This window comes from Zonotrichia albicollis, chromosome 3 (assembly GCF_047830755.1).
Source record: "Zonotrichia albicollis isolate bZonAlb1 chromosome 3, bZonAlb1.hap1, whole genome shotgun sequence".
NCBI lineage: Eukaryota > Metazoa > Chordata > Aves > Passeriformes > Passerellidae > Zonotrichia > Zonotrichia albicollis.
Genome location: NC_133821.1, coordinates 115,937,712 through 115,959,928, shown reverse-complemented (window position 1 = coordinate 115,959,928; position 22,217 = coordinate 115,937,712). Strand labels below are relative to the sequence as shown.

Here is a 22,217-nt window from a genome sequence, read left to right as displayed (position 1 = left end):
CAAAGCAAACACAAGCCATCTATGCCAAAAAGACTTAAAGAAAAATCCCAAAGGAAAGAAACTGGATCAGACAAGGTATTTAACTCAAACCCAATCATTTGGAAAGCAAATTAGAAAGGATCATCTAATTTCAAAAGCTACAAATAGTTTGAGAAACATCTTGCATAAAAACTACCATGATTAATAAAAAGGGAAAATAAAAAAGAGGGATACAGTAATTTTCCAATTATTAAAAAAAACAACCCACAGCTACTCAGTTCAGAATAGACAATAGGTGTAGAAAAATCACAGGTGGTGAGAAGACTGATAGGTGACAACTGCTCACTTCAGACAGAAGGAGCCAGAGCAGCTGATGAATACATGACAAGTTGGGAAGCAACAAAAGGAAAGATTTCTCACCACTGCTGTGTCTGATGGGAGTTTCTGTTGAAAACTTACAAATACCCAAATATACTGAGACATGCAAAGCCTGGAGCATTCTGAGTTGTAAATGAGAGTAATCTGGAGATTGTACCACTACATACTAATCCTGCTTTTATACTTTTCCTCAGATGTTTATTACCAGTTGCTGCCAAACAGAAAATAATGGGCTAGATAGATCTTGGGGTAACACAGAATAACTTTATTTTTTTGTGGTTATGTAGTTTTAGGTGTTCCCAAGAAACATTAATTTAGCTACAAAAGGAAGCATTGGCTGCTCATGACTAAGTTGATTGGAGTGCCTGGCTTTATTCATTTGTATGCTGAAGTCTGGTGGCTTATCAATACAGCTAAGCATGATGAATTGTACATTTAACTAAATCATGAAATCCTCTAGACACTCTGACCCTAATGATCTTCAAAAGGCATTGTTAGTCCTGGTGAGGCCTGGCACAACAGAGCCAGCAGCAGGTTTCTGTTGTCCCCCTGACCCCTTGATACTAGAATATCTGCAGTTTGACTATTCTAAACCAACTTCCCAACACAGGTATTTGAGAAATAATAATTTTATTTGCCTTATCATCCTTAGTTTAAACAGTCATAAACTACATTATACAAAAAAGTAAACACAATTTGCACTTAGGTTCTCTTCACATGCATTCACCAAAACCATAACCTGAATAAAGGCTGAAAGGTTGAGCAATTTAATGTCCTCTGTTTGTGTCATAGTCTTTGGGTATAATTCAAACCAAGCAGTTGCTATGCATGGCTGTTTGAAGGTGAATGTCCATTTACACAAGGAGCCAGGAGTGAGCTTTATTATGGAAGCAGAATGCATGTGGTTTACTAAAACCTCCAAACCATCCTGAAGCCTTGACTGGGTAAGGGGTGGGGCTGTCATCTTCATTTCTTTTCTGGAGGTTCATGTTTTACCCAGTCATCAAAGCCACCACCATAATGCTGAGCTCTGAAAACATGCAGAAGATACCTTTCTCAAGGAGAGTCCTTAATATTGTCTCTTAAAGAGGAACATAGCAAAAAAAAAACCCCAAAACCAAAAGTAAAAACTAAACACTCAAAACCCCACAAACAAACAAACCCCTACAAAACCCAGATGAAAATAAAGAGAAGACACAAAAATTCTCTGCAACCATATACATTTGTACCTAGCTTCAATGAGCCAGAATGACATTCCTTTTACTCTAAGACTGCTTTCATGCAGTGAGTTCTGTAACTCTTTTCTTCCATACTACAATGTTGGAATTCAAACATCAAGAAAGAAATAGTAGCTGGATCAATGAAACAGTTGCCAGTTCTTTTTTAAAAGAGTGAGAAGAGAGTCTTAGCAGTGGGAGATGTACACATCTATTTATTATGTCTAATACTTCACTTGTCACCAAATAAACCCTGCACACTGATCTTTACTTCCTTGCAAACCTACATGCTCTATAGGTCTGACATCAACCTGTGCAAAACTAAACTCTGTAAAACAAAAATCCACTATGCAAAACAATATTGACTCCTTCAACTGGGCATCATGAAAAACAGGTAATGGAGGATATTTTTCACTCTGAAACAAGAACATGCTTCCATACTTTTGACTAGAATTAATGTAAGTGTTCTAGTTCCTGAATTGCAGTTCAGTGAAAACATGAGCAAATAACCAATGTCTTAAATTTTATATGCATTCTTCAAGACAGAGAGACACCTTCCAAAGATAGGTTTAACAATTCTGCAAACCAAATGCTGCATTTCACTTTATCATCATCTCATTGTTTTGTCAGCTATTGCCTTCACTGCTTTACTCCTGGCAAATAATCCAAAGCTTTACAGGAAGTGAAGGCATCCTTTGGCAACAGTGACCTGTAAAGGTGGAACTGCAATCCAACAAAGGGTGTGGTTTCTCAAACTATTATTTAAGACTGTACTACTACCAAAGCAAGCAGTTCTCTGCCCTTACAACCTTCCTGCATCTCAGGACTAGTGCTTATGGAGCTCTTTAAGGAAGAAACATCTCAGCAAGGGAGCCCTAAGAGGCAGAAGGACCCTTCAGTGGCAGTGTGGTCTTGCTGCAGTTTGTGTCACCAGTGGCACATGTGCAGAGCTGCTCAAGGGTTGTTTCAGAGGGTGGTACACCTCACTTTGCTGCAACATCCAATGGCATCTCCAGGTTCAGTGGAGACAAAAGGAGGTGTCTAACTCAAATACCAATTGTTTTGTTCATATTCCATTTGTAAATTTTTACCCTTGCACACAAGGTGAGTATGTGTTCTGCTTCATGGGGGAAGCAGCATTAATCCCATATTTACACACAAAGTCATACCTGCTGAAACCCAAGGACATGGCAAAACCAAGTGCTTGTTTACTTCTTGTTCCTGCCAAACAGGAGAAAACCACAGGGTCTGACTTGGATGGCATTTTTTGATTATACTGCTCCTTGAAATCCGTTGGGTCCATTTGTAGAGCTTCCGTTAATTCACCCACTGGGAAATACAGAAAACAAGCTATTGTTGATTCTCCATCCAAAGACAGGTTTACATGGTTTACAAGACTTCTACCCCTCTGGAGGAAAAGTTCAGCCTCATTACATGCCAGCAGCTTTTTAGCAGCGTTCCTCTTTGCTCAGTCACCACCACCTGAGCATTCCAGCCAGGAGGAACACGGAACACCCGACGCCTGCACACAGCGGCGCTGACAACTTACGCGGTATGTTGATGGACTCGGGGATTTTTCCAAACCTGTCGATCTCCCACCTCTCCCGCACGTCAATGTGAAGCACGTTGGCCTTCTTCAGGTCTTTGAGCTCCTGGTAGGACACGCTCGGCGCAGAGGCGGCGCAGAGGCGGCGGCAGGTGGGGCCTGGCGGAGGCACAGCCGGTCAGCCCGGCCGAACGCAACCGCAGGGGGCCGTCCCCGGGCGCCGGCCCAGCCCCGCACGGACCCATCCCCGCCCGCCCCCGCTCACCGGGCGCTGCCGCCCGGCTCCAGCCGCCGCCCGCCACCCGCAGGGCCCGCGCCGCCCGCCACCAGCCCCCGGGGCCCATGCCGGCTGCCTGGCGATGGCGGCTGCCCGGCCGGCCCAGCACGGCCCGGCCCAGCCCGGCACGGCCCAGCCCAGCCAGGCCCGGCACGGCCCAGCCCCGCCGGCGGGGAGGAGGCACCGCCTTCTCCGCAGGGGCGGGGGCCGCAGCCTCGGTCGCCTGAGGGGAGCACCGCCGGGGTGGGCACGCGTGGCAGCTGCCCGCTCACACAGACACCGCCTCCGGCCTCGGTACATCCGGCATCTACCCTGCATGGCCTGGGCAGGGTAAATTCTGCCGGCCTACCCAAACTGTGGAGACGCCTGAAAATACCAAGGGCTGGACGATGAAACAGAGATGAGGAATTTTGAAGCCAAATCAAATTTTAAAAATGCCAGGCTCTGAGTGTGACGTCGAGGAGAAAAGGTGATTTTAGCACTGGCCTGCATCACTTACACCACTGTCACTGTCCCCTTACAGCTGCAGGAGATGTGGTCCAGGCAACTATCTCGTTTCTGGTGACCAATGAGTGGATATGAGGGAAGGGCATGAAGCTGCATCAGAGGAGGTTTAGGTTAGATATTAGGAAAACCTTCACCCAGGGGATGGTCAGGCACTGGAACAGCCTCCTCAAGGAAGTGGTCATGGCCCCAGACCCACCAGAGTTCAAGCAGTGTTTGGACAATACTCGGAGGCACATGGTGTGTAATTTTCCTCTACTGTACACAAAGTTTGCTGGACTCAAACTTTGTATGTCCTCTCCAGCTCAGGATATTCTATAAGTCGATGATCCCTGGTTTCAGTTTTGAATGTTTCGGTTTTGAACTGAAACCCTAGTTTTAGCTTTGAAGCTCAGTATTCTAGCCACAAGGAGTAATGGCCAAGACTTATGTGAGTGGAGAAATGAGGGTCCTTCTGTTCTACATATTTTAAACCAGTACTCTGTATTTACTGCATACCTTTGTAGTTATGTTACATACCAGCAATTCTAGTCTTTAAAATCAGGCATGCTGGATCTTCTCATAAAAGATGCACTTTGAGGAGTAGGTTGTTGAATATTTACTAATTGGAGTTTTCCTTTTCAAAAGGAGAACAAAATATTTCTTGGTACTGTAAAGTGTGACAAATTGAACTTGGCACATATAACTGGTTCACTAGCTGCCCTTCTGCCAGCCTCTCCATATGGCCTCCTTGACAGGCATTTGCAAATTGTCTGTCTGAAGCAGTATATCTATATATGAATTCAGGTTTAATGCATTTTCCATTTCCCACAAGGTAAGGATATAATACACTATGTCTAGAAATTATCTTCTGAAGTATAATTTGCTGTATATTTTATCTGTAGTAAAATAATGACCACAGTTAATCTCCACTTATTGCATGTATCACCATAAGGACCATAAGCGTTCAATGTGAAGCACCAGAACACTTGTCATATGAAATACTTATTCACAGGAAGAAGCATTTTCATGGTTTTGATTTGACCCTGGATCATACTATGTACACAAAGAGAGAACACACTTTGCTGAAATAGGAAGCGTTCACTAGCCAGCTTGTGAAAAACTCCGAGAATTTGAGGTCAGAACAGATAAAGCTTAGTAAGTTCTCGCAGCTTGGTGAAAAAGAGGGAAGCAGCACATCCAATTCTCCTTTTGTCTTTATGGCTGCATTCAGCCAACTCCTCAGCAGCTTCCTTCATTTCACCTCTTGGGACTCTCCCTCCATTTCACCTCTTCTTCACTTGACTTTCCAGTTCTGTACAACCTCCCACACTGAAACCCAGCGGCACTCAACCCAGTTTCCAGTAGCTCCTCCCTCGAGTGCTGGACATCCTTTACTCTGCGTGCCCTCGGTGGGGACATGCACATTTGATGCTGTTCTCCTTCCAGACCCTCCCACTGTGGCTGCCTCGAAAATTCAGGGCCCAGACCCTGCTGTATAACCTCTGAGCACGACTTTCCACAGCCCTGCGCGCTGCCAAAGCTCCTCTTAGCGCGCTGCCCACGGGCACAAACCCAGCGCAGCATCTCCAGCTCTTTCAGCAAAACTCAGAAGTGAAGGTCACTCCAGCCTTTGCCCTGAGTTTCCAGAGTGCCTCGCAGCCAGACCTGTCGCTACCTGTTGCCTCTCAGCGGGCCCGGTGCGCTCCCGCGCGGCCCCGCTTCCCCCCGTCCTTCCCACCCGGGACACGCGTTGTGCCCTGGAACCAGCCCCAGCCCCGCTGCCGCTCGTGCGGAGCCGCCCGGGCCGCGGCTGGGGCGGGGAGCGGCGCGGCGAGGCCGGGGGCGGAGCGGAGCGGAGCTTCCTCCGCCGCTTCCTGCCGCCGCCGCGCCCGCCGCCGCCGCCCGCCGCTCCGTGAGTGCGGGGCGCGGGGAGGGGGCGGGCGGCACGGGCGGGGGGCGCCGGGCCCGTCCTGCGCAGCCGGGGGGGTCGTGGGGCCTCCGCCGCGGTCCGAGGATCGGGCCGGGCCGATCGGCCCCGCCATGGCGGCGGCCGGGCCCGCGGCCTGCGGAGCCGCGTCCCGGGGGGCCGGGCGGGCGTGGGGAGCGGGCTGGGGACGGTGGGAGGGGGCTCTGCCCCGCCGTAGCCCCGGGCCGGGCGGGCCGCCCCTCCCCGCTGCCGGCAGCGCTGTCCGGCGTTTCTCCCGCCGGACTGGTGGCCAAGTGCGTGCGGCTCTTGTTGGGTCGCCGGCGAGGAGCTGCTGGTGGCGACCGCCCGCTGTCGGTGTGGAGCGGGTTAACCCTGCCGAGACGCGAGAGCGGCAGCGCCGGGCCGCCTCCGTGAGCCGCAGCGCGTCCCTCGGTGTGTCGGACTGAGCACGGTCGGTGGCAGCGCCTGTGGCCGGGCTGAGCACACGGCCCGGTCCCTGGGCGTGGGGCGCGGGGCTGCCGTGGCCGCCCGGCTCCGCGCTGCGTGTGCCGGCCTGCAGCCGCCGCGGCCTCAAGCGCCGTGCCCGGGGAGTAAAGGACAGCCCGGTGTCGGTTCTCGCGGTTAGCCTGAGACGTGGTATTCCATACCCATAGCTGCCACTCTCCGCGTTTTATTTATTATTGGGATTCTCTGTTTTTATTCCTGGGGGTTTTTTTTTCCCTTTCTTTCTTTATTTTGCTGTCATTTGTCCTTTACTTTAGGACTTTGTCCTGCCCTTGCTGTACCTGTGTTGCTGCTTGCACTATTAAACAGGATATGCACAACAGATTATTAAACGTAGGTGCAGTAGAATGATGACAGCAAGAACTTAGAAGCATATGGCAATAGCTGCAGGTGTAGCACTGTATTCTAGTTGTATGTCATCTTTAACTACAGGTATTTCCCAATTCCATGAAATAACCCTCTCATACAAGCATAAAGAACAGACCTGTATTTAAAGGATTCTTTCTGCTCTCGTTTTCTGGCTTGTAAAACAAACAGTAATGACACGAGCATGTGCAAGCTTGAAGCAGACTATGCCTTTGTGAAATTGTTCTCGTGTTTACTACATTTGTAAATATTTTGTCAGATTTCTTCATGAAATATTGAAGAACTGGTGTTCTGTAGCTTTATTTCTGTGAGATTCACAGAACTGCAGCTAGTGTCTCAGGGGTTCTGTTTTGAGCATCAGTTGTAGATCGAGGACAAGTTGTTCCGCTTCACACATGCCATCAAAGCAAACTGGGGCAATCTGTGTGGCGAAGAAAATGGAATTAAATTTTTAGTTCTTGATGGCAAGACTTGGACTTTCAAAGAGCTCAGACTAGTAGTAACTTACTGTTTTATCTCTTCTCACTGATCAACCAGCTGCCACAACACCCTTCCAGAATAGATGGGAAGTTATGGGCAGCGAGAACTTCGTTTTCCTTTATTTTCTCCAGCTTGGCCCTTTAGGTGGAGGTACAGCAGGAGCCTAAGCTTAAAGTATTGTATTGTGTGGGTTTCAGCCTTCTGTCTCATACGCATGCTTCAAACACAGATCCTTTTTTATTTCTTTGAATTCACAGAATGAGCATTTCTCCAAAGTTCATCCTTTGTTCATATTGCCATTTATTTTCTGGAGTGCTTTTTCCCTAGTTTTTGCCCTAGTTTTTGGTTATCCTAGCAAGGTACTGTGAATTCCCTGGTTACTTTCCAGTTGTTTCAGTTCTTATGCCCTCAGATTTTCTGTGGTGATGGTGCAGTGATGTTGTTGTTTATATTATGGGAGTGCACAGTCTCTGTCATCTGACTGCCTTTTTGCATACAAAGTTTTACCTTGCAAGCCAACATCATTAGTTACAAGCTATGGCTCTTTTAATGGTACTTAGGTGGGGTTTTTTAATAAAGGATTAATTTTCTAGAAAAACCAATGTTGGACCACACATGCATTTTTCCAGATGTTTTTCCCTTTTGGTATGTTATAAAAAACCCCCAAACATTTAATGTGGGATAAAGAACATAAACCAAAGTTGGAGTTTGCTTTATGGGGCTGGATATTGCCTGGTATATCTGAAATTTTCCATAAAACTTTGTTGTAAGATACTAGCAAAAAATATGTCATCAAAGTGCTATTTTTTTTACCCACTAAGAGCTTTAAAATACTCTAGTCATAAACCCAGTACAGAGTCTTTTCAGTTTTGCTTCTGTACATATCTGGCTTCTGTTCATCCTTAGAGGTAATTTTTCAATCTGGCAGATGGTTTTAGAAGGAAATCGAGGGGAATTGTAGATGATATGAACATGAAAGTTGATAGAACGTGCTTAGCATGAGCAGCTGGCTGAAGTGGATTATTGAAAGTGAGATTTTTACTGTCACTTGGAAAGTTGTGTCCAGCAGTCCAAAGCCTCCATCTCACTCCTTGCTCCAAAAGTACATCAGTGTCTCACCCTTTTTAGGACCGTAATATGTCAGGATTGGCGTTGGAGCTCCAGTGACAGAGTAGGATGTGTGATGTGCCTTTGGGCTAGGACATCTTGGAGATGATGCTTTCAGAATTTCAGATGACATTTTCCAGGGGAAGAAGCTTTGCTGCCACTACCAGTCAGCAGTTCTGGTCCTTTTACTGCTCTCACAGGCAGCGGGGGCCTGTTTTCTGCAGAGGTTTCGGTGGCTGTCAGAGCGCTGAGCCGCCTGGCCTGCTGATGGGTGACACTGCCCAGCTGCTCACCGTGATGGATGTGGTGCCTCTTTTGATTGCCTGACACTTGGTCTAGTGGCCAGCAAGGCGAAATGCCACAGGTAATGCTCAGACAGATGTCCGAAATGTATCAATTTGCAGTGTACATCAAAACATGTAGCAGTTCTGCGGAGGGTCTGGCATTACTGATCCATGCAGGGACCTTTCACAGATGTGTTTGGAAGCATCTTTGGACTTAATCTGCACATCTGTGGTGTTCCTTCTCCCCTTTGGTGTAAGGCTTCTGTTTACAGCTGGGCAGTTCTGTTAAGTCATATTGTTCTGGTTTAGGGCAAATTTGGGAGAAAACCTCCAAAGGGAGCCCCTCCAGAAAGCAAACCCACATGGCCCCTCCCCACAACCAGTTTGGGAAGGATTCCTCAGAGAGCAGTGGAAGGAACCTGTCTATTTAACAGGCACAGCACCCCCCAGCACACGACACCACTCTTTCACCGCTCTGAAAAAGATGATAAATTCAGAAAGTCTCTCTTGGGGGTGGTTGCTCTGTATCAGTTCCCCCAGTGCTGGGGCAGCTGCTGCAGCCACAAGGTGCAAGCTCTCGGTGTTCCCAGGTCCCAGTCCGGAGCAGGTTCGAGTGGTTCCAAAAAAGGGAAAGGAAAAAGTCCAGGGAAAAATTTGTACTGATTAGCTAAACTAACTAATGAGCAGAATCAAAAAGCAAGAGCAAAGCAAAAAGCCAAAGCAAAAAGCAAAAGCTGCACTATGTACTGCCCTGTCTGTGTCCCACCAGCCATGGGGTGCAGCTGATAGTAAAACCAAACCAAAACATTCACTCTTCAGAGCCAATCTTGAAGGCACAGAACATAATATCCAGCAGAAACAGAACAGATGACTGGGGATACAAGCATCATAACATCACCCTAGGACACATATGAAAATGCTAATTTTCCCCAGTATTCAGTGTGTGCTCTGCCCTTTCAGTGTGACCCAAATTTTTCTTTGCATTAGCAACGTAAAATGATACAATTTTAACTTGAAAGTTTGACAACAAGTAGTGACACTGCTGGAATTTAGGCTACCTCAGATGAATCAAGGGATTGAGGTAAATGTGTTTGCCCCAGCTTCTTTGAATTCCAGCTCACTGATGAAATAATTAACAATACTGGTTTCACAGCTAATGGGCAGTCCTACTGGGAGAGTATTGCCCATATCCAAAATAGTACCTGGAGATTCTCTGTAGACTCACTTGGCTACATTTCATATGGTCAGTATGCTTAGATAGGCTGGTGAGTTTTGCATAATTTTTATCTTGTTTGCATTCTAGTAATGCAACTGTAATCCTAGTTAATTAAGAATCAGAAAAATACTGTAATAGGTATTGCACAGATAAGAAGAAAATGTGGCACTTGTCTGAAAGAGCTTGCACCCGAATTATAAGAGGAGGGGAAAAGTGGATCTAGGCAGATGGAAGCAGTGATATGATATTAATCAGTGCAGCAGGTTATTTCTCTAACATACTGGTGGTCTGGTCTGTGTTTCTTATAAGCATCATGGTGAAGGTGCAGCATGGGAAGACTCACTAAGGTGACACATTTCAACATTTAGTAAGTGAACTGTAGACATTCTAGGAGGAGAGACTCATCTTCCAAGTCAGAAGTGCAAGATGTCAAGATAGGAGAAGGTTGGGAAGTGCAGACAGTGAAGGCAGTTTGCTTCTCCAACTCTCGTGCATAAAAATGTTGTGAAGAGGAATAACCTGGTTGGTTGGGTTGGTTTGGTTTCCCAAGGAAAAGTGATTTTTAGTTCATGCTGGCCTTGTAACTTTTATTGGTCTTAGTTCTACTGAATTACTGTAAAATGTAATTTTTTAAAAAATAGCAGTTTCTTATTTTAGGAACAACATTCAGCTCTTGTAAGTATCTAAATATATACTTTATGAAGAGGGTAAATTTCTAAATATAGGAATATTAATGCTGTTAAATATAGACTGTAGCAAGCATAACTTAAATTTAAAATAGTCTAGGCACACCATAGATTTAACTTAACAAATTCAGCAGATTGATTTTTGGCACTCTGTCAAATCTGAAGCTTTTAAAATTAGATGGGCAGATCATTCTGCTGCTTTTGAAGTGGTTTGTTCTTTCTAGAATGGTGCAAATGAGCAGTCGAGTGAGGAGGTTTTGATCTTAATCAGCTTTTTGTAGCAAGATTGACATTAGGAGTCTTTTAAGAAGTAAGAAGTCAACTGAGAATAGCTAGTGATGGTGATGATTGCACTACAAACTCTTGTATGCTGAGCTCAAAGAATCTGAACGTGTTTGGAAAGGATTAGTTCTTAGTTTTGTACAAAATAATTTTTGAAAAGGAAAAAGTTTACGGTTTTTTAATCTAACTTTTTCTATTTTTGTTTTTTTTTTTTTTCTCAAGGAAACTGCATAGTTTCTACTTAAGATTTTTACTGTGTGCCAAGTAGAGATGAGAGTAGAACTAACATACCCTCAACTCAGGTTTTTCTATCACAAAAATCAATTTCTTTTTATTTGTCAGATTCATTGGTGAAATATCATGTGCACCATGACTTGATTTTATGTGTACAAAATGAAAAGCTTAAATATATTTGTTTTTCCATCACAAAAGAAAACTTCAAGGGAAGATTTGTGGTGACCTCTTTCTGCATAGGAAAAGGAGGAGAGTCTTTCCCCTTTGGGATAGTTGGTGGCTGTAGACAGAAAAATCTCATTGGACATATTTAATAAAATGAGAATGGGTTGGAAAGAGGCAAATCATGGGAATACTACCATGGTTTTTAATCTTCAGTGTGTCAAGTTAATTTTGTCCAAATTGTTCTTTTCTCTTTTGCCTGCTTGTCCTGAATGGCTTGTGCCTATGGCCAACAATAAGCTGTAGATCATCCCTTTTGGTTTTTTCTTAGCTATATTTTATGCCTTCTTGAGTCTGTTTGTTCAGGATTTCCATTCCAACAAAAACTCAAATCTTTTATTTCCCACAAACTGAAATATTTCTGAAGCATCCTAAGTTTCTTCCTTGTTTAACTTAATTAAATATAATAATCAAATTCCTGTCATAAGCATTCTGATTTTGAAATTGATTGTTTTTATTAAATGGGGTCTTTAATTTGTAATGTTTTCAGTCTCTGAATGTACTGGAAAAGGGCAGTACTCCACATACACTTGCATTGTAGATCACGTGGAGTAGCTAATTGCTGTTACCTTTCCATCACACTTCTGTGCTTTTCAAAATCAGGCACAAACCCTGGCTGTCTGAGTCCTTGATGTGCTCTGGTTTTTCCAAGAGCTCACAGGTCAGTAACCATTGTCTGATGGGTGTCTGTCTGTGGGTATGTCCATGGAGAGTAATTAATCTAATGGTCCGTGTTGTCTTTTCCTCTGCCTGCTCTTAGTGAGAGGAGACTGGAAAGTGTCTGGGCTGTGCAGTGGGAGTGCAGCTCCTTATGCAGTGTTCATTCTAATGCCATGTTGATTAGCCTGGGCTTGAAGTGCCATGCTTTCAGTCACTGTGGTTATCAGCTGGCACTGTCTGTTCCCCATGTCCTCAGGATCCCCAGGAGATGGGTCCAGCAGTGGGCTGTGCTTGCCCTGATCCAGGTCATGTCACCTGTGCTGTGAGCCACAGGATTTCACACAAGGGAATTATTTATTGGAGCTCTCTAAGTGTGCTGATACAAAGATGACTTTCATTGGGGTGAAGTCTTACATAATCTGCCCAAAGAGATCAAAATTGTTATGCTGAAATGAACTCATAGATAGTTTATGTCAATGTTGAATCACCTAAACACAGCTATGTTCCTTTAGGGATGACATTTTTGCTGTCTTTGCTATTGACTCTTTGCATAATTTAGTGTAATGTCTTGTGTTTTCTCACAGCAGCTCTGTTGGCCCTACTGTTTGATGAATGTGTTGATCAGTCTTGTGCTCAGTTAAGTGGCAGTGTGACAAGAGGTGATGGGTAGTTTCACATGAAACTTGGGTATATATGAGAAGCTGCCAAGGCAGAAAGACACAGCTGAAGTTGTTTGAGCCTCCTCATGCTCTGGGGATGCCAGGTTGATGGACATGGCTGGCATGTTGATGGACATTAGGTGTGCTAACATCTGTTGAACATACATAGTCAGGAGCTGGAATAGTTAGACATTTCTTACTGTATAAACAGTAAGAAAGGTCTAAATATTGTGAACCCATGAAATCAACAAAGCTGAATTCAGTGGTGCCTTTTACTTGCATGTCTAGGCTTTATAACGATAAGTATAGGAAAAATTGAAATCTGTAATTTAAGAACATCATGGTATTTAATATAGTATAAGCTAATTTCTCTGTAAATGTAGCATTTTGTAAAAAAAAATGCGCTGTTTTGAAGGCTTGAGGAAACATGAAGCTGTTGATGCAAGGAAGCAGTGAGTAAAGATTTCTTTTATACTATACAAAAATGTGACTTGTCCAAAGCAAATCTCTCACTGGTAGGTTGATGCAGAAAACCTCCAGCACTGACAGTATGTAGGGATGTAGGGCAGATGCAGGGATGTCTATCCAAATGTGTAGAACTTGAAACAGGAGCTTGCTGGTACAGGTTGCCTGCTTTCCTTCAGGGAAGGCTGTTCAGGTGTCACTGGTGGTGGTGCTCTAATATCAATATTGATGACTGTTCTGGTGATTGGCTTAGTGGATAAGTAAGGAGAGGGAATATTGAATTCAGTATACTGGTTGATTCCTGTGTTTCTCAGAGCTTGAGTAATACAAAGGTCTAAATACATATACAGAAAGGATTAAAAAATCTTAAATAGACAAACTTGCTGAACTCTGGCAAACTTAACTGATTGATCTGTAGTAAGAGTACACCTTTTGCAATTCCCAAATATAGGGCATTTTAGAAGTTTCCCATACCTAAATGCAGTAGCACAGTTAAAAATCTTTGGTCCTGGTGGCTCTGGTGACATTACTGGCCTGTTTCTGGTACACAACAAGATGTCATTTTATTTCTGAACAGAATGGCTTACTCACATGTTTGCAATGTATGTGTATTTGACTATTTTCATTCATATGCTTTGTATGTGGAAACAAAAATCTGTTTTTATGAACCCCACCATTAAAAGACAAACTGTAAACTAAGCCCCAGCAGCTGTCTCTGTGGTGCACAGCTACAGTCCTTCAGTGGATTCACATTTGAATTTTGATTAAATGACTGGTGTGCTGAAATCTCTAATGATTTTTTTTTAACATTTACTGGCAAATATCTTTGCTTTAATTCTGTTCCTCATAGGACTTGATTAATGGCACAAATTTCCTATGGGAGACTTCATCTTTATGGATTCTCCAGTGTTTAACAGAGGGATCAGTTTGCTCTCTAGTCAGTCATCCATTGTAGGATAGAACACTTTAATCAGATTTGGAAGACTTTTATTTTCTTACACTGTTTGAAATTGCTCAAAAACCTTTAGGGAATGTGCAAGTGTAAATAATGACTGAAACCTTTCATGAGGGATATATGTTAAGGAGGAGAAACATTTATTTTGATGAAGTTTTCCTGGTATGTTGTAGTTGTAATAACTTACTTTGCAATAACAAAAATAAAGAAAATCTCAGTATCTCAAATATTTAACACCTCTGCCTAGAAGTGAGTGTCCCCTTTTCTTACAGCTACAGTTCAGTGTGTCCTGTAGTCTAACTGGTGTTGTGACATTTCTAAGACTTCATTCCTGACACATTCATAACACTCCTTGTTACACAATAGCTGACATTAGACCAAGCCTAAAACTGTGTTTGTGATGTTTGAATGTGTGACTGGATCTTGTGCTTTTGGAGTTCAAACTTGCTGCATTCAGTGAAACATTTCAATAACCAATAACATTGCCTCTGTTTGTCTTTCCTAGTAAGCAACAGATGCGGGTGAAAGATCCATCAAGAACCAACCCTGAGAAGCCGAAGAGAAGCAAAAGGCCCAACAGGCCCCAGGATGAGGACTCTTCAGATGATATTTCAGGTAAGTACATAAGGGGATGTTTGTCCTGAGGTTGAGGGCTAATAGCTTCCATGTTGACTAAGGAAAGCCACAAATCATTGGTACCATGAAATACTTTTCTTGCTTGAATTTATAACAGAAATATCCCCAGTCAAGTGTTTATGACATGATCAGTTGTTACACTAAAGGACTTCCCTGAAGGGCTGGAGAGTTGTTTGATCTTTGATGACAACCTCTCCATGTGAGGTCAGGCATGTGTGGCAGGAGGCTGTGTGGCTGAACAAGGAGCTTCCAGCTGAGCTCACAGGGAAGAAGGAATGGCAGAGTGGGTGGAGGCAGGTTTGGGCTGCCTTTGCAGAGGTCTGGAGTGTGCAGGATTAGGGATTAGGTAAAGCAACTTCAGTTAGAATTGGGTCTGGTGAGGGGTGTAAAGAGTAAGATGAGCCTTTATGGATACAGTGGCAGTAAAATGAAGACTAGGGTGAGTGCAAACCTGCTGCATGAGGGGGCAGGGGTTCTAGGGACACAGGATGTGGGAAGAGGCTGAGGAACTCAATTCTTCCTTTGCATCTGTCTTCACATGTGAGCTCTGCACCTGATCCTCCCTGGCTCCTGACCTTAGTGGCAGACTCTAGGATATAAACACTGTCCAGAGCAGAAGATTGAGAACTGTTCAACAAACTGAATGCACACAAGTCCGTGGGTCAGATGGAATGCATCTGAACTGCTGAGAAAACTGCGTGATGTCATTGTAAAGCTGTGCTTTGCCATCTCTTCATGGCAGCAAATTGAGGAGGCCAGCTGATAAGCAGGAGGATAGGTCTGCCATTCAGAGTGACTTAGACTGGCTGGAGAAATGGGCAGGCAGAAACTTCTCAGGGTTCAGCAATGGCAAGTGGAGAGTTTGGCACCTGGGCATAACCACATGCCATTACAGGGTGGGGATTAAGGCAGCTTTGCAGAAAAGGTCCTCAAGGTCCTAGTGCACACATTGAATAAAACCAAGCTGTGCTGTTTGTGCCTGCTGTAGGCAGGATTGTATAAATGAGAGTGCAGGACAGGCAGGTGATTCTTTCCATCTTTTCAGCGCTTGTGGGACTTCCTTGGGAGAGCCGTGCCCAGTTGTGGGCTCTCTCTTACAAGAAAGGCTGGCTTGCCAATGAGGCCAGTGGTTCACCCCCTCCAGATTTTTGAGGAGATTGAGAACATGATGTGGGAAGAGGGGCTGAGGGGAATGTCTTTGTTTAGCCAAAGGAGTGAAAGTATAATTTCTTTCATTGATTGCCTGATGGTAGTTACAGAGAAGGCAGAACCAGATTCTTGCAGGAAGTCCACAATGAGAGGACTAAAGGCAACAGATCAAATTTAGAGCATGGAAAATTTGACTAGGTGTGAGGAAGTTTATTTTATATTCACTCTGAGGGTGGTCAGACAGAAACCTGATTTTCTTGTGAGTTGGTGAAGCCTCAGTCCTTGATGATATTCAACATTCAGCTGAACAAAACCATGAGCAAACAGATCTAAATTAATATTTGGCAGTGCTTTAAGTGAAGGCTTGGACAAGATGGCCTTCAGAGGTTACTTCAAACTTAGCTTATTCTGTGATATAGTGAAATTTTTGCAAAAAATTATGACAGAGAAGAATGGTTGATATTCGCATTCAGAATGAACAGTTGTAGTACGGATGCATGGGTGTTTGAAAAATCTTTCTCTATGGGTTGGAAAAAGGTCAATGGTCTGTGTTGTTATATGCAAAAATAGATTTATCTATTATTTTATTGTCAAAAACCAGGGAAATTAGTTTTGTACAAAAGTAATCCTTGTACTTTTGTACGAACAAGTTTATCTGGTTTTAAGAGGTGGCATTTATTGACTTGAAAAGAATTTCCATTACGGAAAGACTAAAAGAGATTCCTTCATAAAATTCAGTATGTGGGGCGCAGCTGGCTGATCTTTCCTACTTTAATTCTTTGCTGTTTTTTTTTCCTGGTGCTGAATTAATTGAAGATCACGGTCTTTCAGTGTCCACGTGCTCTCTTCCCTAGCCATTATTTCGGATGTCTAAAAGCGCGTGTGTGTTGTTCCCTGCAGGGCTCACCTGCCAGCACGTGAGCCAGGCCGTGGACGTGCCCCACGTGAAGAGAGCGGTGGCTCAGAGCGTGTGGTCCGTGTGCGCCGAGTGCCTCAGGGAGAGGAGGCTGAGCGACGCCGAGCCCGCGGCGCCTTCAGACATCTGGCTGTGTCTCAAATGTGGCTTCCAGGTGAGCACGTGTGCTCGGTTTGCACAGGTGCAGTTTCTGAAGGATGTGTTGGGGATCGTTGTCTGTTTGGCATCTCATTACAGAGGAACAGTGTGACGCAAGTGCTTGGTTGTGAGAGTCCCTGCTTCAGCTTCCTTGGGAAGTGGGGTGCGGCCTCATGTTCCTGTTAATTTTTGGCACTGTTTAGGGTTAGCTTTATGTGTCACACGAGGCCTTTCTGGGTCACTGTGACCCCAAGTCGTTAAAAATCTCTTTTCCCATCCCGAGCGCTTGACGAATGAGTTGGAATTCTTCATTTCTCGGTCTCAAGGTTGTTTATTGCGTCTTATCTATAAAAAGTTTTCTCCTGCCCTGCTGGGGTCTGTCCAGCAGGACAGTTCCAGGCACACTGCCTGCCCCTGGGGCAGTGTTATGTCCTTATACTAAAAACTACATATACAATGTTTACAATTACTTTCCAATACCTATCACCTGTGTTAGACAGTGAGTAGACTGTAAGTACCAACATCACAGCAGAAGATGGAGGCCAAGAAGAAGAAGGAGAAAGGCTGGACACGCCCAGTTCCCTCCATCTTGCCTCCTGAACCCCCATACCAAAAACCTAAAATCTAATTTTCCACCCTGTGATAACTTCACTAATATTCTACTTAAGCTGTTATGGCTTCATATAAGGTTGGTAGTTTGCTCCATGGGCCATAATCAAAACCACAGGTGTTTGGGACTCTGTGCCAGGGCTTCTGAGGCCCTTGGCAGGGGTCCTGGCCATTCTGGACAGCCAGAGGGGTGTTCTGGGTTCCCACAACAGTGCAGTGTGGCATCACAATTAGTGATGGCCCTGCCTTTTCTCTGTTCTTATCTGCATCCTCTTGCCACTTACAGAGAATTGGCTCTGGGAGCTGTGTGGCTGCAAAATGCATCTGTTCGGCTGGCTGCTCTGGCAGGAGTTCCCATAAATAGGAATGAATGAGAAACCAAACATGTATATTGCTGAATGAGCTTGTGCTGTGGACACTCAGTTACTAGATTTGACTGAAGCCAGGGAGAAAGGACTGTGCTGGAGTGAGAATGCTGCTCCTGTGGCTACTAGCCATTAGAAAGGATCAGTTATAATGTGTCAGACCATGGCCTCAGAGTTCAACGTGGCAGGTCCTGACCCCAAGGGCTTTCACAGATTTCTGCCGTGGTTTGAAGTAAAGAAAAAAATTTGCTTGATACAGCAAAATTCAGTTTATGGGCAGTATCAGGCTCAGTTCAGCCAATAGTTGCCTGAACAAAGCATGTCATGATTTTCTTGGAATTTCAGTAGATTTCACTATAGAAAACTACTTTCAGTAGGTTTTACTATAGAAACCAGCTCCTACCAGTATAATATGAAGAGATTTGGTTTTGCAAAGAAACATGCTATTCACAGGGTTCAGAAGATAGTTAACTAGATCTATATGAGGAAGACTCATATATCTTGCTTGAAAAACTTCTGTTAAGGTGGCCTTTAAAAGGAGTTAATTCTGTGTGCTTCTTCATGTTCATGCTGTTAACAGCTTCTAAAACTTAATGCCTGTTCAGAGACCGGTGCTGAATCTAAGTCCCACTCTCTTCATTCTTGAACCATTGCAAATGCTTAATGCTTTCTCCTGAAATTGCTGTACATAAATAGTGTGTTCTGAGCAGCTTTGTAGTACAAAGCACTTTATGTACCTTTTTCATTTGCTGTCTGGAATGCATTTGACATTCTTGAGCAGTGAGGGTTACCTATGCTGTTGTCTTCCTTGATATTCTGGACCAAATATGCTACATAGTTGTTTCATTCACAATTACTAGAGCATTCTTTCTTTTGTGAATGTTATAGTTTTTGTATGTTGATATTTAATCAATACTTATCCAAAAGCTAGGAATTATTTCTATTCAGTTAGAGCAAACATTCTCTATATTTTTAAGTGATTTTCCAAGTAGAAAAGATGAGAATGTTAAATCAATCCTTACAAATGATAAATAAGTAGAGCAGAATAGCTTCATGTCTAGTTTTGAAAAGTGGAGTTTTTGTAGTGTATTTACTAATAATACATCTTTTCTTTTTCCCTTTCCTGCCCCTTACTGGGTTGATGTGTCCATTTTTAGGGATGTAGTAAGAATTCAGAAGGCCAGCATTCTCTGAAACACTTCCAAACTGCACGCACAGAGCCTCATTGCATCGTTATCAACCTCAGCACATGGATCATATGGTAAGAGTCAGTGTGTAGGTGTTTGTGTGTGCCTGTTCCTAGGACTTCACATAACTGAAAGCAGTGTCTTCTCATAATAAAGAATGATTCTGACAGATAAAATGAATGCTTTCTGTAGAAGAAAGGTAGGCTTTCTGGAGGCAATATGTGTTTGTCCTTTGTATTCTCTGAAATTATTTAAATCTATAAGGACCACAGTGAATTGGGACTGATCTATAGAAGAGCATATATGAGATGAGAGAATTCAATTCTATTCCATTTTCTTAGTGGGAAAAATTGAAACTGAGAGCTTAAGTAATTTGTGTAAGGTTGTTTGGGAGGTTTGCTAGAGCTGGGATGTGCATGCAGATAGCCCTGAATTCCAGTTTGTTTCTTCTTTTGTTTAGGTGTTATCAGTGTGATGAAGAGCTGTCAACGCATTGCAACAAAAAGGTTCTGGCTCAGATAGTTGACTTCCTTCAAAAACATGGTGCCAGGGCTGAACCAAGTAAGTTTGCACAAATAGTTTTATCTGGAGATAATAATAAGCATTTCAGATTTTGAGTAATGTTAAAAATACAGCTGAAAAATTGTGTACAATGTGACCATGATGTAATTTATAACTGCAGAACTTCTTGGGGAAGTAATACCTATCAAGACATAATGTCACCTTTTTTTCTATTTTTAAAATGTATGATTACATTTTAAAAATATTTTGGATGCTATAGGGTAGTTTTTCTGAATTTTGTATTTAACAAAGAAAGTTTACCCTAGAGGAGTTGTTTTCTTAAATGTGATAAGGCCATATAAATTAATAAATTAATCACAAATTAACACATAATAATATATCAAAGTGTACATTTTACATTCACTATAAATGAATTTAATTTTCTTGGTATGGATGTATAACAGCTTAAAATTTTCTGATTTAAACTTGTTCTCCACAGTTTCCTAGATTTAAGTGGATTTTCTGTTGTACTCTGCTGTTGGATGCAATGTCCATTTTTACTGTTTGGTTTTAATTGATAGAATTGTCATTCCTATTAAAATAAGATAGTATTAAATTATTTTCTTATACTAGGAGCATTCTACACCTTCTCAATATATGTGACAGTGGATAGAACTTCATATGTGTGGCCCTCTACTCTTGATAATGTTGGTGTTATTCATCCCTGCTGTAACACACTTGGCAGCATTTCTGGCTTGGGACTTGGGAGTGCATTGAATTCCACATTTGATTCTCAAAACCCACCTTAAGTAAACTTTTAAAACAATTGGTTGCATCCTTTAACAGAGATAATCAACCAGTTAGAAGTGAGAAAGGGTAATAGTTGCCATACAGAATTACACTAAGTATTCTTCTAGGTAAATGTGCACCTACCAGTTTTAAGAGATGTTACATATTTTTTGAGGGAAAAAAATGAAGGTCTGTTTAAAAATACAGTATTTTGATCTAGTCACGGGTTGTATATTGAATTATTCAATTTTAATGAATTGATATATTGCTGCCTTTTGCATCTTTTTTTCTTGGAGCAGTGAATATACAGCATGTGGTTTCACTTTTATTCACAGATTTAGTTTCAAATTTATGTGTGATTAATATGTGTTGCAGCTTTCTTGCAGATGAAAATGCTGTGGTGGTTTTTTTTCAGTTAATGTAAGGAAAGCAATTTTATTTTATTCCATTATTGTACTGCTGGATAAGGCTTTCTGAGTGATACAACTCTGTGCCTCATGGTTTAAATTCTAAATTTGTGAAACTTCAAAGCATCTAAAGCTTTCAGATGAAGAAGTTTAGAAGTTTTCTGTGAAATGTCTTAAATTAAGCAACTAAAATTCCAAACTAACTCAGGAAAAATAAGCATATTTATAGCAGAGCAGAGCAGCATATGTTTCTGCTGTATATGCATTTGTGTTTCATTTTGGTGCTCTGTTTCGAAGATGCTTACATTTCATGTAAATGTTTGCGGATATAACTGGAAACTTTGCTGTAACTGGTACCAAAATTGTGGGTTTTTTTTTTTTTTGTTTAGGGCTTAGACATAGCCTTGCAGGGTGCCTGCCTTGGCAGCAAGAGGTCTGAGAGTGCCAGGGTCGCTCCTGCAGGGCAGCCACGTCTCCTGCTCCATTCTGGGAAAGGGTTGAGGCTCCAGTGCATGATTAATGCATTAAGTGTGTGTGTGTACTTCCAGTGATGTTTTAAAGGTGAAAGTCTGTCACCCTCTCCAGTCTGTCTGTGTTGAGCAGTTTGGATTGCATTCCTGAAAGCTGTGGGAATGTTGGCCCAGAGATGATTTGTTGGGTTTTCCTGAGTGGCAAGAAAAGGACAGAAAATCTCTTTGCCCAGGACTGTTGCTTTAGGCCAGGCTCTTTGCTGGGAGAGGCTGGAAAACAGCCGTGTGTTTATAAATGACTGGTGTGCATGACAGGGAACTCCCAACCAGAATTGACACTCTTGGTTCATTTTTATAAATGACAGACTTGGTACTTTCCCTACAGAAATCTACGGTTTTTTCTTTTCTTTAAATTAGGCTACCTTTAGGTATTCTGAAAAAATAAAATCTGAAATTGAAATGTAGTTCATGCTGTTGTCCAGAATACAAAAGGACATGATATATTACTGTGAAAATTAACTCTACTTTTGTTTTGGTTAAATTTTTTTTAGTGTAACATTTTATTTCATGTTCCATTGATATTTTCAGTGTTGTTATCATTCTTTAAATTATTAGTAGGTGTAGATTTTTAAAATTCATTTTGTGTATTCACACCTTAAAACATAAGCTAATTTTAAGAAAATGATAAATAACTTGTAAAAAAAAAGTAGTGTAAAACTGACAGTTAATTAATATTTTCGCTTAAAAATCAATCTTGTGCTTTTTTTCCCCATTGCTTTGCCATTTCTTTCTAAAAAAGCAGTCAAAGTGAAGACAGTTCTCATAGCAGAATGTGGCACTGTAACAAGAATTCATCTTACGTCTGCATTTCTTTCTGTTGTAACAGCTAGTTGGCATGGTGCATCATTAAAATTCAAATAGCATTGTGTAGAAATTTCTGTAGAAATGCAGTATGAACATGAATTGTCAATTGCTAATATGCACAAGGCTGCTAGGATTTTTTTTTTTCAGTTCTCAAAAGTGCAGGATTCATTTAAAGATAAAATGATCAGTTGAAACATGTGAGAGAGGGTTATATAGATTTCCTAATTAATGCATCTTGGAAAATAAACAAAAGCAA

At 42.6% G+C, this 22,217-nt stretch overlaps 2 protein-coding genes across 5 annotated transcripts in view; one reads left to right on the top strand and one right to left on the bottom strand.

Moving 5' to 3' along the window:
• Positions 1-970: 970 nt before the first annotated feature.
• Positions 971-3,693, bottom strand: TSTD1 (thiosulfate sulfurtransferase like domain containing 1). The gene is made up of 4 exons (XM_074538561.1): positions 3,386-3,693; positions 3,124-3,279; positions 2,744-2,903; positions 971-1,387 (listed from the first exon to the last, which is right to left on the bottom strand). Exons 1-4 carry the CDS (start codon positions 3,462-3,464, stop codon positions 1,324-1,326), a joined length of 459 nt encoding a protein of 152 aa, XP_074394662.1. The 5' UTR covers positions 3,465-3,693; the 3' UTR covers positions 971-1,323.
• A 1,943-nt stretch (positions 3,694-5,636) lies between these two features.
• The window catches only part of USP45 (ubiquitin specific peptidase 45), a 54,384-nt gene continuing 37,803 nt past the window's right edge, over positions 5,637-22,217 (top strand). For 3 of the 4 annotated variants that reach the window (XM_074538554.1, XM_074538557.1, XM_074538558.1), the window contains exons 1-5: positions 5,638-5,795; positions 14,436-14,545; positions 16,616-16,785; positions 18,901-19,004; positions 19,391-19,491. In XM_074538554.1, the coding sequence (XP_074394655.1) occupies positions 14,446-14,545; positions 16,616-16,785; positions 18,901-19,004; positions 19,391-19,491 (475 nt within the window). In that variant the 5' untranslated portion in view covers positions 5,638-5,795; positions 14,436-14,445. Of the gene's footprint in view, positions 5,796-14,435; positions 14,546-16,615; positions 16,786-18,900; positions 19,005-19,390; positions 19,492-22,217 lie in introns of all 4 variants that reach the window. The other variant, XR_012579787.1, reaches the window with a different exon arrangement.